A 17,429-nucleotide genomic window follows, 5' to 3' on the forward strand; every position below is an offset into this window, starting at 1 on the left:
TGGTGCCACATAGACCTGAGACCACCCAATCTAATCCCTTCACCTCAGAGTGAAGACAGGCCTTACAGAGTTCTCTGAGCTCACCCCCATGACAGAAACATGAGGAGAAAGTATAAGACCGAGAAGACAACTGAAGGCAGAAAGACATTCCCCAGCCTCCTGTGAACATCACCTTCCAAAAGCAAGAGTCAGCTCACACAACATGGTGAAAACAAGTTTGGAACACCAAAGTTAAGGCCTTAGAGGTCATCCACTCCAAAGAACTCAGTTGAGCTGTGAAGCAGCAGTGGCAGAACACTTGCCTAGCATGCCACGTCCTAGGTTCAATACCAGCATGCACGTGTGTACACACATGCGAGAAACAAATGAAAAACAAAGAACTCATTTTAAAGATAGGGGAAACTGAGGCTCCAAGAAGACAATGACTTGCCAAAGATCACAGAGCAAGGAGTGACAAGCCAGGAGAGATGGGGAAAGTGGCTTTCCAGACTCCTGTCTAGTGATAAGACAATGACATCCATTTCACAAAGGTAGCCATGGAAGATCCCTTTGAACTGAAAGAATGCTTCAAAAACTCCAGCGACAAGCAAACGGTTCTTAACCTCCCCATATAGTTGGTATAAGGAGATAAAAGTTTTTTATTTATCTGCCTTCCTAAAAGGCTTAATGCACTTTGAACTGCATAAATCTGAGGCCCTCAACAGGCAGAGATACTGGCTTTCCTCCAATGAAATCACTGAAATAACGATCTACTCGTAGACACAAGGGCTTGCTTTTGTGGGAATGGAGCATCAGCAGTCAGCATGGTAAAGTGCGAGGCCTCCTCCATGGGGCGGAAGAGGAATGGGAGAGCAGTCAGTCCATGCCTTTCATGGAGCTATTGCTTGTGGAGTGACTAAAGGAATTCACTTGTTCTTGTTTGCTTTCCCACTTGCTGGGCACTTCCTAGAAGGCAGAGTATGCTGAGTCAGCCAGCTCAGTCTAGGGATTTTCCCCAGATGAGAATGATGAAGTCAATTGAAGTTTCCAGCCCCTGGGGAGAGCAGAGGTGATGCCAGCAGCAATGTTGGTGCCCGGGAAAGGAGATGCATGAGATCTGTTTCTGATGCTTTTGGAAGGTGAGCCAAGAGCTGGAGTTGGAGGACCGTGTCATTACATTTGGTATCATGCTCTGCCTCCCAGAAACTGGTTAGCCAAAAGCCAAGTAAGGGAAGCTTCAACATAAGGGTAATCCCATAATTACTTAGGGACAGTAGCACAAACCCTTTTTGTGTTTCCAAATTCTCAAGAACTCAGACAGGAATGTAAGCCCCCTAGATGGAAATGATGGCTGATGGTTCTTAGTGGGGGACCCCTTAGGGCAAACAAGGAGCCAACTGGATATGGTAAGGAGACAAATCGGCATCAACTACACAGCGAAAGGGGCTGGGCTTTTGATATACAACAGCTCACCAAGGAGCAGAGAAGAGAGCTTTTGGCTGCCTCTATATGGTGATGGGTTTCTATCACTTCCCATTTTGGGGTCTGAGAGTGGTCCATGCTACCTTGGGAATAGGGACAGGAGAGAGGACTACTCATGCATCAGGGAAGGCTGGGCCTGAGTGACTGGTTTGTAGTCTCTGATCCTATCCGGACAATTGGCAAAAATTACCTGAGCCACAGCCTGGCTCTCTACAGTCTCCCAGCCAAGGCCTTTGTGTCTAGCCTGATTAACTGGCCTTAGATCCTTCACAGGCCACGAAAGGGGAGGAGCTGAGAAGCAGGAGAAGGGAAGAAACAGCAGACTTCACCTAGCTGGCTCAGTCTTCCTCAGCGTAAGGCCTGGCTGGCTGTAGTCGCTCCTCAGCCCAGACTCGCTCAGGCTCTGGCAACCCCTGCTTCCCAGGCAGTTCAGAATGCTCCAAGGCGCTGGGCACTCGCCTGCTGATACCAGATGTGCTGTCTTCCCCTTCCTCCTGTGCCAATGAGTAACAAAAATAGAAAGTGAGCTACAGAGACGGTACAGGGTCTCTTCCACTCTGATAAGCTCTCCCACCTGGAATAGACACTACATTACATAGTAACTGCAAAGCCTTTTTTTTTTTTTTTTTTTTTTTTTTTTTTGGTGGTGGTGGGGCACAAGTTAGTATAAAACTCCTTGGAAGTAAAGATCTGAGGAGACCAAGAGGCCCTAACTGAACAGAAGCCTGTTCTAGGCTCTAGCCTAGACCTGGTGTATGGGAGCAGGACCCCAGGTGGCATGTGTGAGAGTCACTTCCTTGCTGCATGGCAGGAGTATGCTGAAGAGAAAGTTCTTTAGTTCCTGTGTATGATCTATGAGAAAGCCACTCGCCTTCCTCTTATACTATTCTGCCCCTTGGCTTGTAGCTCCCTGAGAACTCAGCAAATCTTTAAGACTTGAGATAGGCATCTTTCTCCCCACTCTTGGAATTCTGCCTTGCTAATATTCTTTGTCAAATAGTAATGAGCATGAGCAGAAAAGGTAGGCAGTTAGAGTAGAGAGGCATTCCACAGAGGAATCTTAGGTTCCAATCTGCACTTGGGTTTATTAATCTGGACAACCTTCAATAAGGCACCTTGTCTGTGACCTCCATCTTTACTACTCACAGGTGGAAAGTGAGAACAGTACTGTTCATAGTGCTGTTGTAAGGGACAATGGGTGAAGCCAAATGTCAACTAAAAGATTGACAAGCTTGCCCAGTTAACCCACAGTCGCCTGCCTTTTAAAAAAGTGCTAGTATGGGCTGGAGAGAAGGCTCGATGCTTAAGAACACTGACTACGCTTCCAGAAGATCTAGGTTAAATTCCCATCACCCACATGGCAACTCTAGTTCGAGGGTTTCTGATACTCTCCTAGCCTCTGTGGTACCAGGTACAGACTTGGTACACAGACATACATGCAAACAAAATAGCTATATGCACCAAATAAATAAAAATTAATGTGAATTTTTTAAAGGTATTTGTCTAGAGGCAAGACATTTTCATGGTCATGGGGTTCAGGTCCAAGACACTCCTGGGGCCTTCTCTATTCTGACACTCTGGCTCTCTGACACTTGGTTCTGGTTTCATCTGTTCTTTAATGAGCCATATGGAAGCACTCACACAGACAATACAATGGATCAGGCCCATCTGGGACAAAAGAAAGTGACACTTGGATATAAAGCTCTCACTCCCCCTATATGGCAGCTTGACCTGCTGACCAACTGAGGCAGGACAGAAAAAACCTGTTCATTGCCATCCACCGGCACCCGAGAGCCTCCTGTTTACTCTGGATCTCTCGGGCAAACCAAGGAACAAACACCACTTTGTTTGCCTCCCCTCCTCATGTGAAAGCAAAATGAAGACAAACTAGATAAGGGGAGGTGAAGTCTTGCTGCTTTCTGCCAAACCTACCCAAGACTCACTATTTCCCAGCATCCTGGGTCCCTAAATCCTAGGCTGAAAAGATGGAGGCTGAGGGAAATAGAAAAGGAAGGAAAGCGAGACTCACCATGCTTGCTGAGTGGTTCCAGGAGGCGGCAGTGATGGTGTCTCCTATCCGATTCCTCCGGGTGAGAACCTCTGATGCAGTGAGGCTACTTTGGGTCCTTCTGGAGGAAAGTTCAGGAGCATCCCCTGCATTTCCTACCTTTCGAGTGCCCTGTTCAGAAGGGAGGGACCTGGGCTGTTCAAGCTCTAAGAAGTCTGTGGAAGACCTCTGTATGTAGGCATTGGTAGATTCCATGTGCCTACCTACTCGAGTTTGAGTGTCTTCTGAACATTTCAAGTCTCGCTTACTCTTCCAGGCATTCCGCACAGTGACGTGTCTAGCGTCTGAACAGCCCACCTCTGAAGAGGCACTGTGGCTTTTCCACCTGATTGTCTCCGCTGGAGGGGCATGACTATTCCTCTCCACAGAATCGGATGGCTTAATTACAATGCTGCTCCGAGAGACCACTGTCTCTGGTTTATTCTTTGGAGAGCTATCTCCCATTCTTTCAGCTTCTGTGAGCTGTAAGGTAATGTCATGTTTATGAATAGAGAGCTCGAGGGGGGAGCTGACATGGTTGCTAGCTGCTGTGAGCTCTGGGGGCCCCACCTGGATGTTGCTGGTGGAGGTGTGCCTCTCCCTTGGGGCCTCTCCTGGGACGGCTCTAGGGCTACTGTTGTCAGTGGGGTAGATGGTGATGCTGCTTGTCACTTTGCTTGGCACAGGTTTAGAAGTGGATTTCTGCTTCTCCAAGACCACCTCAGAGCCAGATCCTCCCATGATTTTTTTCACATCCTTATCAATGATAACAGGTTTTATAATTGCTCTAGACCGTAGGGCCTCCCTAGGGCTGAAGGGCCTTTGGTTTTTTACCCCAGCACCATTGGCATCTGGCAATTCTACAGCATTGGAGGAAGCTCTGGTAGATTTTACAGATTCATTTTCTACTGCAGCATTTTTATCATTTTCAAATAGGGCAGTTCTAGGTCCCCCTCGGGACTTGACCTTTTCTCTGGAGTTTGGCTGTTGTTTGGGCTCTGGCTCTGGAGTGATAGTTGTGCTCACCAACTTGGCAGTAACAAGAGAGTCCATGTCCAAGTCATCATCTGAGTCCGGCTTCTCTCTGTCACTGGATTTGATGACACAGCACCTCAGGGCCTCGTGCTGGCTGCTGTCTTCCATTACAACTGCTACAGACTGATCAACTCCTTCTTTATTTGGCACGGAAAAGCCCTGAAGGATATTTTCTTGGCTTCTTGAACTATAAGGATACTTTGATAAAATAGGAGCTTTAGAATTTGGAAAATTGGCATCAGCCTCCAGGCCATTAGCAGCCTTTTTGCCCTTAGAAATCCCTTCCGAGGAGGCTCTTCGGGATGAGGACAGAGCTCCGGTGGTCTTAGAACAGCCAGAATCTACACCCTGAGTTACTTGACTTCCATTGCCAGGTACCTGTCCTCTCTTTCCACTGTGGGCCTCAGAGGTCTCAGAAGTCTTATCGCCTCTACCCACTGTATCATTGGGAACAGACCCATGGGTGGAGTCATTGAATGTTCGAGTTGTCTTTTCAACTTTCCCCTTAAGTCCGCTCTCAGTGCCTGGCTTGGGAGTTCCCTTCCAAACTTTATTGTGCTCCTGGGCAGCAGGGGGGTAACGGCTAAGCACTGATGGCTGCTCCCTATTCTTTTTCCCTTCACTCTGAGAGGTCCCAGGTAAAAATCGGTCTTCAGCTCTCTTTGTCTCCTGAGGTCCACTCTCTGTACCCACTCCCATGTTAGAAGATTTTGCTGCCCTTCGGTTGGTGAAAATAGGAGAAGAAGCCTGCTTGTTGCTTAGAGAATAGTTTTCATTATTGAGAGCAAACTCCCTGTTCCGGATCCTTTCCCGCTTATGCTGAGGAGACAGTTCCCGGGATGTGTGTCTGGACAGGGATGCCTCAGCCCCATGGCCTCTGAACTTAGTCCTCTCATGCCTGCCTCTGCCCAGTAAGAAAGCATCTTCCCCTTCAATGTCCCCATTTCCTAATTCTTTCTGTTTCTTGACTTGCAGTTTTATCTCCTCTAGCTGGCTAGCTAAGATTCTGTTTTTATTCAGCTCAGTTAGGTAATTATCCTGAAGGTCATTGTTTTTAGCCCTCATTTTCTTAAGCTCCTCTTCCAAAGATTCAAAGTGTTTGATTTGTGTCTTAAGTTTCTGAATCTCTTGGTTGAGATCTTTGACTTTGTTGTCCTCCTGGTTCCGGTTCTTTTCATTTTCTGATTTGTCTCTAGTTTCATTCTCAACCTGCTTTAGGTAGTCCAGACTGCCCTTCTTTCTGGATTCTTTGGATGGCAGTGTGGAGGAGATGCCATCCTCAATACGCAGGTCACTCCTCTCCAGAAGGGTAGAAGCATTCCTTGTATGATCTCGGTTCATTTTCTTGTTCTGCTCCAGTTTTTGAGTAAGCTCTCTTATTAATTTTTCATTTTCTTTCTCCTTTTCATTCAAGTATTTTCTTTCATTTACAAAGGTCAGGGTTAATGATCTTAACTTTTCTAATTCTGATACTAAACTCTGCTCAGTTTTATCCAAGCGGTCCTCTGAAGATTCCAGGTCTTTTACTTTGACTCTGAGCATTTCCAACTCAGAAGAGATTTTCTTGGTCAGATTTCTCTCTTCATTCAGGCTCAGACAAAGCTGGGAACATTCGTTCTTGCTCCTGCTCAAAGCCTCTTCTAGCTTCTCTAAATCAGCCATTCGTTTCTGAAGCCACTCAATCTCAGATTTTAGCTCTCGGGTAAGGTTTTCCTCCTCTTCAAGTTTCTCCTTCATCATATGACACAAGTCCTCTGCTCTCTTTATTTCCTCATCTTTACCTTCAATCTTCAGTACCCGCTGGCGTAGCGCCTCGATCTCAGCCAACATGCTAGAGTTGCTGCCCTCTGCCTGGATCACCTTGTCCTGGAGGTCCAGGAGCTCATCCTCAGCTTTCTGGAGGTTTTTTGTGGCTTCCTCCAACTCATCGAGGCGGCGGCTCAGGCTCTGTAACTTAAACCGCAGATGGCGACTGGAGGCAGAATCCTTGTAGCTGGCCATGTCTGCCATGTCTACAGCCAGCCAAGCTGGACTGCTAAAGGCATCCAACTGCACTGGAGAAACTGGTTACCTTTCTCTTGGCATCCACAACCTTCTTTGGCAACTGAAGACCATTATAAGTCTACAGAATGGAAGCAGAAAAGCATGTCAGCAAATTTAAAAAATACATTGTTAGTTTGACAATGAGCTAATATCTAAGCATAGCATGGCATAGGAGTTCGGGGAACCCCAATTTTCATGGCAGAGTACAAGGACATCCACCATATGCACAACCTCTACACTTTCTATATTCACTAAATAATAGAGCCTTTCTTCCTTAGCTGTAAAATGAAAATAGTCCTCTCTCCCCAGTGCCCTTGTGAGAACATGGGTGAGCTCTTGGTAACAACACACTAAATAATTTTGAAGTAGAAGAAGGGGAAGAGAGGGAGAGGGAGCAGACCAAAAGAGGGAAGAAATGATATTTGAAACAAGTTGGTGAAAGAACTTACATTTAAAAAATACTTCTCCAAACAGAACAAGGTTAAAACAGAGCAGATACAAAGATAAACCACAATTCATGAAAGCAATAGGTCTTAAGAAATTGTCTCAATAATTTGGCTGTTCTAACACTGGATCATTTATAAACACCAGATGAGGTTCTAGAAACTGTAAAATGCAAACTCAGGCCACCAGCAGGGTCTTCTATGCTAGGAACAGACCTGGTGTCCACTCCTAGGAGAGAATTTTAAATCTCTGGATTTAAATAGTGGAAGAACAAAAAAGGTTAAAGGCCTTTCTGTAAAGGTGAGAGGTCCAATCACCTCTTAAAGGCTCCACCTCTTAATTAAGTCAGGGAGGGTTAAATTTGAACTTGAATTTTGTGGGACACATAAACATTCAAATCATAGCAACAATCTTCGAGGAAACAACTGACCCTTACCTGAGTGGCAAGTAGGAGACAAAAGATTTGGTGGTGCGTAAGAAGTAAACTGTCAATCTAAGCTATGTACCCTACAACTACTAAACATGAGTTTAATTTAATGAACTCTTGAGAACCATCAATGAACGAGAGAAGGCATGTGCACAACACATCTCAATACTACCAGATGACACTCTCAAGCCCATAGTCAAGGCTATAAACAACAATTGTGATGGCTGGTATCAACTGTCAACTTGATAGACTCTAGAATCACCTGGGAGATGGGCTTCTGCACATGGGGATGGGGAGTTGATTACATTCATTGATGCCCAGTGTGGGTGGCCTTTCCTTGGCAAGGATCCTGGACTATGTAGTTGGAGAAAGGGAGCTAAGGAGCAGCATGCATTGCTCTGTCCCTGCTTGTGGATGTGCTAGGATCAGTTGCTTAAGATGCCTGCCATCTTGGTGGACTGTGCCCTTGAACTGTAAGCCAGATAAACCCTTTCTCCCTTGAGCTGTTTTTATCACATCAAAAGAAAAGTCACTAAAACACTCACCTCAGCAATTCTAAAAGAAATCTTAAGATCACAAAGGAATAAAATAAATAAGTACCAGAAGACAGCTGAAATAATACATTTTGAAATGAAAGAAAATACAGCTTTCTTAAATTTGGAGGATAAACTCGGAACAACACAAAAGAGAAGGTGGAAAGATTTTTAAGAGCCAGAGGACTGGAAGTCTGCTGTGAGATAGTGTCTTCTATGTATGACAGGGAGTTGCACTCATGGAATCTTACCATGAGGTTGCCCAAACAAAACTTAAACAATGACACCACCAGATAACATCCCAACATGGATGGGGGAAGTCTCTCAAGGCCCAACCCCTAGATGAAGAGAAACAAACAATGGGTGCTAATTCCAAGTGGTCAACCCTAAATAAGTATTTATTCAGTAGGTGTGTGTGTGTGTGTGTGTGTAAAACAGTAATAATTAAAGACGTCATGAATTTAATTATGACCACAATATGCACATAGGTGTAGAGGATGAGAGAGTGGGTGTAAGTTATGAAAATACAATATTTATGTTTAAAATTCCCTAACATAAGGGATTGTAGGATGAAAAAAAAACAAAACAAAAAAGTTGTGAGATGAAGTGAAGTAAGTGTTGCTTAGAGATCTTGATGGCACTGGGTACAGATGGTAGATGAACTTGTAGCAATCAGTAACCTTGATGATCTCATCTTAAGAAAGAAACAAAAGGCCAAGTAAACAGATGATGGTATTCCAACTGCCAGGGAAAGTACAACAAAGGTGGTCAGCCACGAGACCACTCTCTATCAGCTAATTAAGTAAATAATCTGTTAATTCATTAAAATTAAGCAAAAGAAGTACAGAAAGATGAGTGGAAATCAAACTAAAACAAGGAAATAGAGGGTATTAAAGACAAAGCTGGCTCTGTGACAAGATGATGGGGCTGGAGAGATGATTTAGCCACTAAGAACACTTGATAAGTAATTGTAGAAAACGTGAGTTTTAGTTCCCATTACCCACTTCACAACTCCAGTTCCAGGGGATCCAATGCCCTCATTTGGTTTCCACAGGCACCAGGATGCATCACACGCCTCTCTCTCTCTCTCTCTCTTTCTCTCTCTCTCTCTCTCTCTCTCACACACACACACACACGTAATGCATCCTTTAAAGAACTTTTTTTTTTAGCTGTCCCCAGGTTTGCTTAAAAAAATTACAGAGCAGAACAGATTCAAAAGACTCCACATGATGTTTTGACATTAGATATATCCTTTTACAATTGAAAAGATAATAAAATGAGGACTTTAGGAGGCTAAGAAATAATATAAAATTACTAGAATCAAAAATGAAAGAGAAAACACTACACATACACACATACATATCAGAGACATTAAAAAGATAGTAATTTATGAACAACTCTGGCTAAAATTTGGCAATTCAGATGAAATGGACTAATTACCTGATAGTCACAATCTCTAAAGAAACTGATCATCAATAATCTTGCAAAACAGATATTAAAGCCCAAATAACTTTACTGGTAAGAACTACAGACATTTAGAAAAGACTCCACCAGTTTTCCAGAAGACAGAGTCAAAGAAGCCCTTCCCAGACCAAAGACATCACAGGAAAATAAAATCCACAGACCAATACATCATTTACACAGATACATCGAAAATCTTCAACAAATGAAATCTAACAATGTATAGAAAGAATTATATGCTCAACTAATTGGATTTATCCAAGAAATGCAAGCTTCAGCTTTTTAAAACTGACATAAGTCATCACAATAGGTCAAAGAAGAAAACAGACATGATAATACATGGAGAAACTCAAGGTCTCCCTGCTAGGATGAGGGACAATGTAGGAATGTCTTTTCTCACCATCTCTTTCAACTCTGTACCAGAAGCTTAGATAATACAATTAGGAAAGAAAACAAAAGATATGCTGATTGGAAGGAAAGAAAAACCTCTGAGGATAACATGTCTATCTTTGTAGAAAATTCAGAAGAATGAGCAAAAGAAAGTCACCTTTAAAAAAATTAGTGATTACAAGATGGTTGTGGAATATAAGAATAGACAAATATATATAAAGCTCAAAGCTGGGTGGTAGTGGTGCACACCTTTACTTCCAGCACTTGGGGATGCAGAGGCAGATGGATCTCTGTGAGTTCAAGGCCAACATGGTCTACAAATCGATTTCCAGTACAACAAGGGCTACATAAAGAAATCCTATCTCAAAAAGCCAACCAACAACAAAAATTCAACCAATTCTCAATGTAATAATGAGTAAGTAAAATTGAAAATTAAAGAACAGTATCATTTTTATTTGCACTATAACAATGAAACATAGCTAAAAGCCCCAAAAGTACATACATATTTCATATAATGTTTTGCAGATTGTAAGACTTCTCACCTAAGTAAGTGGGAAGACTCTCCAGGTTCACTGGCAGGAAGACTCAATATAGTCTGGATGTCAATTTTACATGCTCAACATAACCATAATCAAAATTCCCAACAACTATTGTGTGGATACCGACCAAATGATAAAGTTTTGTTAGAGTCAAATGACCAGAAGAACTAATATAACATTAAGATGAACAAAACTGAGAGCCGTGATACCTAAACTAAGAAAATTATCAGTCAAGGTAGTATGTATAAAAAATAACAGACAGATAAAGGAACAAAACCATCCAGATAAATGCAGTCCACTGATCTCTAAGACCAAAGGCAATAAAACAGAGTAAAAATAGTCTTCTCTATATATGATGCTGAAACTAGACCCATACAGACAGATTTAAGTATATATAAAATGTAAAACTGTCAACTCCTAAAAAATTAAAAAAGAAATACCAGATGACCTTGAGTACAGTAGTAAGCTCAGGCATCGTCCCAAAGTACAATCCATGAAAGAAAGAACTAGGAACCTAAGCTTGTTAAAGTGAAAGACATCAAGACAAACCAAAGATTGGGAGAATATATATTTGATAATACCAGGATGGCAGTGCATACCTTTAATCCCAGAATTTGGGAGACAAAGGCAGATGGATCTCTGAGGGTTCAAGGCCAACCTAGTTTACAAAGTGAGTTCCAGGATAGCCAGGGCAACAAATATTATCCAAAATATACAAATGCTTACCTCGGTAGGGAAAACATGAGTGAAAGACCTGAGTAGACACGGCAGCAGAGGACATAAACAGATTGCAAATGAGCACAGATCACACTGACTTAGAACTGAGAAAGAGTGTGTGATTCAAATTCTAATCATTTTTAAAAATAAAAACTCGTAGTCAGATATTTAGGGGTGAAAGCTGAAGGATCAGAAGCAGGGCAGCCACTAGCGTTCTTACCTTAACAATGCTCAGACCAAAGGGGTGATCCTGTCCCTACAAAACCTCAGACTGCTCCTGTCTCAAAATAAATAAATAAAATAAGTGTGTGTGTGGGGGACAAAGACCCCAAATCACTACATACCAAATGCCCAAATCACGGATAACATGGAGGATATAGAGCAACAGGAATTCTCAAGTCCACGCCAACGGTAATGCAAAATGGTATAACCACTTTGAAGACGTTTCTTACTAAACTACGCATACTCTTACTATCTGACCCAGCACATTTTTACCTTGTTTTCTTACCCAAATGACTAAAAAATTATGTTCACATAAAAACCAGCATGTAACTATCTGTAGTAGCTGTATTTATAATTGCTTAAACTTATAAGCAAAGAGATCTTCTCCAGTGAGCACAGGGATAAACTGCTTTATCTAGACAATGGAATATTATTCAGTTCTAAAATGAAGCAAGTTATCAAGTTTAAAAAGATTTGCAAGGTATAACTTCTAACTAAATGACATCTGGAGAAGGCAAAACTATGGGAACAGGAAGACTGTTCCCACAGTTTTAGGAGCATGGGATTTGCGGTAGTAAAATATTCTGCATAATGCAATTATGGATACATGTCATTCTACCTCTCTCTAAACCTATAAAATATACAAGATAAAGAGTGAACCCTAAACTGGATGTGGTATCACACATGTTTAACCCTAGCACTTGGGAGGCAAAGGCAGGTGCATCCTTATGAATTTTGAGGCCAGCCTGGTCTACATAGTAAGTTGCAGGCCAGTCAGGGATACACAGTGAGATCCTGTCTCAAAAAACTCTAAAGGAAAAAACAGTGAACGTTAATATACAGATGTCGGGTGTCAGCAATTATTATGACCTAAATAAAGAACAATACAAATGTCATGGTTTTTAAAAAGATCACTGAAGAGAAGAGTGAGACTAGGAAGACCAAACAGGAAGCATTGTGGTAATCTAGGCCAAAACCATTGAGGCTGATGACAGCACTGAGAAGCGGTCAGGATTCTGGTCCTGTTAAGGTAGAACCCCATGCTTTTGTCCCTGTGCTGCATATGATGTTTGAGACAAAGAAAAAAATCAGGGATGACTCCATGGCTGCTGTCCTCCATAAAATGAAGCTGAGTGCAGATGAGCAGCATGGAGAGAAGATCAGTGGGGGACTCAGTGGCCCTCCAAAGACAACAGAGGCCACGAATGCACAAGCATGGAGGTCAATATAAATCTGCAAGTCAGTGAAAACAGATGGCTTATAAAAGCAATGACATTGTCAAGGAACTGAGTGAACACAAAGAAAACAAGAAATCAAAGGTCTGAACCCCAATATTTTATTGGTAGAGATGAAGACAAGCAAAGGGGAAAAGCACCTAGGAGACAAATGGGAAGCACAAGTGTACACAGCGTGTCATGTCATGGAAGCCTCTCAAAGTACAAGAAAAAAAGCAATGATCAGCTGTCAAGTAAGACTACCAAAGATGGAACTATCAAAGATCACCACTGGGGCTGAGGAGTCGGCTCGGTGATAAGCATTTTCTTCAGCCTCTGAGTCGCCTGGGGTTCCATCTTCAGCAGCACATTTGCAGGCAGTGAGTGTCCAGCACTAAGTAACAGGAATGGTGTTGGAAACAGTGACAGAATCACCAAGGATTTGAGTCAATGAGAATTTAAGGACAGTGACACAGAGGATGACAGCAACAATGAAGATACTGGATGATGTAGTCTGGTAAAATCAGATTCAAATCTATGGGAGAGGATGGAAGAACACAAACTGGTAAAATTAGACCTAAAGCTAGGGGAAAGGATGGAAGAACACAGCCTGAGTCGTAAGAGAAAATCCAGCATCAAAAGTAAAACTGTCTTTCAACAACCCAACAATAACTGCAGGTTAGGCTTGAAATACCAAGTGCCTTCAGGAGACTTCAGACCACTGGTTGCAATACATATCCAAAGCCACCAGATGGAGCCCATGCACAACTCTTACAGAACAACAACACTTGGGACAGACACTACCACCAAGGCTGGCTCTCTCCCTCCCATCTATCACTCTGCTTCCATCTCGATCCAGCTCTTTTCTCATCCAGGCTTTTTTTAGACTCTCTCCCATCTTTCCATAGCCTACAGGCTTCCACATTCTCCAAAACTGGAGAGGGAGGGGAGATTTTGATCGTTTGTTTAGTGGCACAGCAAAAGCCTTACCTATTTATACAAAGGAGCGGGAATTAAAGTCTCAACCCTATGTTCAGTGACACAAAGAATAAATGGTTAAAAGATTTATGCTAGCATAACAGTTACTGGAAGACAAATGACACCATGTGTCCACAAAGTGCTTTTAGGCAGTGTATCATTGTAAATATGCTTGTATAACATAAGAGATGGCTTCATCTTATATCCCAATAATGCTTTTCTTTTTTCTTTTGTTTCTTTTTTTTTCTTTTGGTTTGTTTTTCAAGACAGGGTTTCTTTGTGTAGCTCTAGTTGTCCTGGCCAGTCTCACAGAGATTTGCCTGCCTCTGCCTCAAGGTGTGGTGGGATTAAAGGCATGCGTCACCATGCCCAGTTCAATAATGTTATTTTTACAAACACACACAGTTGGGCAAGGGCGCATGGGAGTAGTAGTTCCAGCTACTCAAGACTCTAAAGCAAGAGGATCCTTTAAACTAAGCTCAGCTGGGCGGTAGTGGCATGTGCCTTTAATCCCAGCACTCAGGAGGCAGAGGCAGGCAGATCTCTGTTGAATTCAAGACCAGCCTGGTCTACAAGAGCTAGTTCCAGGACAGGCTCCAAAGCTATAGAGAAACCCTGTCTCCAAAAACCAAAACAAAACAAAAATAAAACTAAGAAGTTCAAGATAAGCCTAGGAAACTCAGTAAGGACCGCACACAAAAACAAAACAGCAACAAAAAAGCCTATCCTCAGCTAACACTCTCAATACACCCTTTTTACTAGTTTATATACTGCACTTTTCATGAACAAATTTCTTCAAAAGGAAATTATAATAGTTAATATTGTCAACTTGATACAATTTGGAATCCAGAGATGAGCTTCCAGGCAGACCAGTGAAGGACTGTCTTCTCAGGGTAACTGAAGGGGAGGCCCACACTAGAAGTGACTGGTACTATTCCTTGGGGTTGGCTTTGTGGGGTCAATGACCAGCCTCCTCAGGCTCCTGCTGCCTTGACTTCCTCACCACGATGGACAGCATCTTCAAAGTGTAAACCAGACCAATCCTTTCTCTCTTAACGTTTTTCGTCAGGATATTTTATCACGGAAACAGGAAAGTAAACAAATTTTATCACACTGTATGAAGTTCTATTACTCAGTCTATCTCTCCCTATTGCTTTCTTATTTGTAATATGAATTCTCAGTACCCAGCAGGGAGCCTGGCACACAATAAATGCTTTAAACTTGGTGACTATGAGTGGCTGAATGAACTTCCTAATGATTCAATGGCTGGCCAGACACTGGCCATTAACAGAAAACATTAAATAATGCCAGGGAACTGTTCATGGATTATAAAGAAGGAAATGGCTAGCCAAGAGTGGATCCAGACGGAACAGAATATCAGGTCCTGGGGTAATCTTCTAAAAGATCACACCCAAGCCCTGCACCACTTGCTAAGTGTCTCAGCCACCACATTTCTAGTTTACAGGTCTGTGCCTTGGAAACGGTCAAACTGACTGCTGAAGCCATTCCTCACAGGTTACCCAAATATCACTCCTGGGCCAGGTAAGAACACAAAATATTTCTGGACTTCTTCCACTCCTTAGAACCGGGTTTTAATACCTCCAACACACATTACTTTTTTTTTTTCTTTTTCTGTTTTGTTTTTTGAGACAGGCTCTCTCTAAACAGCCCTGGCTGTCCCAGAACTCACTCTGTAGACCAGGCTGGTCGGAGATCTGCCTGTCTCTGCCGCCCAAGAGCTGGGATAAACGGTGTGTACCACCATGCAGCTAAATACACATTTCTTATCTGGAGGAGGGTCAGGGAAGTGATATTTCCAGGGCTATCTTACACAGTGAAGGGGTAGATTCTTTCCTTCCTAATGTTTGTCTGTTCCATGGAGAGAATTCATTATTTACTAAATATTTATGAAACATTTGATATACCCAGGCTTTTGTGAAGTGCTAGAATAAAAAAAAAATTAAGAGCTTCCCATGGTCTTTAAGAAAGCAGACTGACAGAGCCAAAAGTCAAACAATCGTTTTTAAAAATAAAGCCTTCTCTATCAGTCACAGTGGCACTCCTGTGATCCCAGCAGCAGGAAGATCGCAGCTCAGTGAGCTCAGAGTGAAGCAACAGAGGAAGGAAAGAACGGGAGGGAGGAAGCAAAACAGCGGTAGCTTTTTCCTCAGCATCACATGTGCCATATCCACCCACCACCTTTCTCTTCTCACACTGCTTTTCTTTCGCACATCTGACCATCATCCATACACCCTGGGAGATCAGAAATAGCAATTATCTGATGACATCTGGGACAGAATTTGTTCATGCTAAACCTTAGAAAATTCACAGAAAAGTAAAGGGAAGAATGAATAGTCTCACTTATTTGTATTTTGTTTCAACAGTGTTAGCCCTATAGCCCAAGTGGCCCTGGAAGTTAGCATGGAGCCCACACTAGCCTCAATTCCCAGTGCCCCGTGTGCTAGAGTCACTCGGGCACACACCACCCAGTCAGCCCCATCTTTTAAAGTCAAAGTTTCCCACATCAATATCTACCTCAGTTCCAATTTTCTTTCATTTGGCAGACTTCTTAAAACGCTCCAAAACAAAATAAACAAACAAACAAACCAACCCAGGGTCTCTTGTATCTCATGCTTGCCTTAAACTTAGTATGTAACCAAGAACAATCTAGAATTTCTTATCCCTCTGCCTCTACTTCCCAAGTGCTCAGACAGCAGGTATGTGCCATCGCACCTGGTTTATGTGGTGCTGGGGCGGCTAAACAAGCACTCTACCTACCAACTGAGCTACATCCTCAGTCCCTACTTCTAAGTAGCTCTATCTAGTTTTTTAGAAACTGGCTCTTCTTCCTGTTCTGGCAGATCAGGAAGGTCTGAAATAGAACATAATAAATCCTGCCCTGCCCCTTCTTCCAACATAGTTGCCATGATTCATTTCCTGCTCCCAATAGTCATTTAATGCAGTGGTCAGCAAATGTCTTTGCAGTTTGATATATAACTATACAGACTTAGATTGGAAGTATTTTAGGTTTGTGGGACTCAAAGTATCTGTCCCAACAACTCTACTTTGTAATGTGAAGCAAGTCATACCAGACAAGTGAATAAACATGGCCATGTTTCAACTAAACTTTATTTACAAAATCAGGCAAGGGATCTGCAGACCAGAGTTTAGCATCTCCTGATCTATAGGAACGTCAGAGCATTGTCTTTAAACAGTATCATCTGGACCACTTCTAGTAACCCATCTTAAGGACTTAGGCCTTCCAGCAACTGTATATTACCACCATTTCCTGAGTGTATCTATTTCATTATTGGGGTTCAATGATTTTTACCCCATTATCATAAATTCATATACTTTAGATTTATGAACCTCAGGGTTAGCACCCAGGTAGCACTTAGAAGTTCTTCAAAGTGGAAAGAATTTAATGCCTAAGTTGTCTAGTAAGCATCATTCAATTCCTGCCCAAGAGCTTCTAATGACAAGGACATACACTTTCCCACCAACGCATTCCGTCTTTGGACAGTTCTAAGACACTACTTTCCAGCCTTGAATGTTTAAGACCACATTCTATGTAAACTTAATACTGACTCTTCTACCAGCACATAAGATCCACAAGATAAAGAATATGTCTGAATGCCACCCACTACCTCATGAGGAGTTCCTCTATGTCCTTATGATGTATTTTCCATGACTGTTCAACATGAGCGGTGTTACTGAGATTCTTCTCTGTATCCAGTCATTTCCATGACCACTGTCCACTTTCCAAACTTTTCTCCTAACCCTTCTCCATCCGTACCGTGCCAGCAGTGACCAAGACCACGAGGTCCCTTGGTCACTCCTGCTCACGTTCTCACTCCTCTCACCTAACTCCCTGCTGCTCTCCATGGCCCTCATGAGTACCACCAATAAAAACTGGCT

The 17,429-nt window shown here is 42.7% G+C and overlaps 1 protein-coding gene across 6 annotated transcripts in view; it reads right to left on the bottom strand.

Annotated features, from left to right (window-relative positions):
- The window catches only part of Luzp1 (leucine zipper protein 1), a 92,651-nt gene that overhangs the window by 21,245 nt on the left and 53,977 nt on the right, over window positions 1-17,429 (bottom strand). For 2 of the 6 annotated variants that reach the window (XM_085690471.2, XM_085690475.2), the window contains exons 3-5: window positions 11,318-11,374; window positions 3,491-6,665; window positions 1,221-1,955 (exon numbers count right to left, since the gene is read on the bottom strand). In XM_085690471.2, the coding sequence (XP_085546597.1) occupies window positions 1,800-1,955; window positions 3,491-6,553 (3,219 nt within the window). In that variant the 5' untranslated portion in view covers window positions 6,554-6,665; window positions 11,318-11,374 and the 3' untranslated portion in view covers window positions 1,221-1,799. Of the gene's footprint in view, window positions 1-1,220; window positions 1,956-3,490; window positions 6,666-11,317; window positions 11,379-17,429 lie in introns of those variants that run through there. The other 4 variants (XM_085690474.2, XM_085690473.2, XM_085690472.2 and 1 more) reach the window with 3 other exon arrangements.

The sequence above is a fragment of the Myodes glareolus genome, chromosome 6 (assembly GCF_982192425.1).
Source record: "Myodes glareolus chromosome 6, mMyoGla1.1, whole genome shotgun sequence".
Lineage (NCBI taxonomy): Eukaryota > Metazoa > Chordata > Mammalia > Rodentia > Cricetidae > Myodes > Myodes glareolus.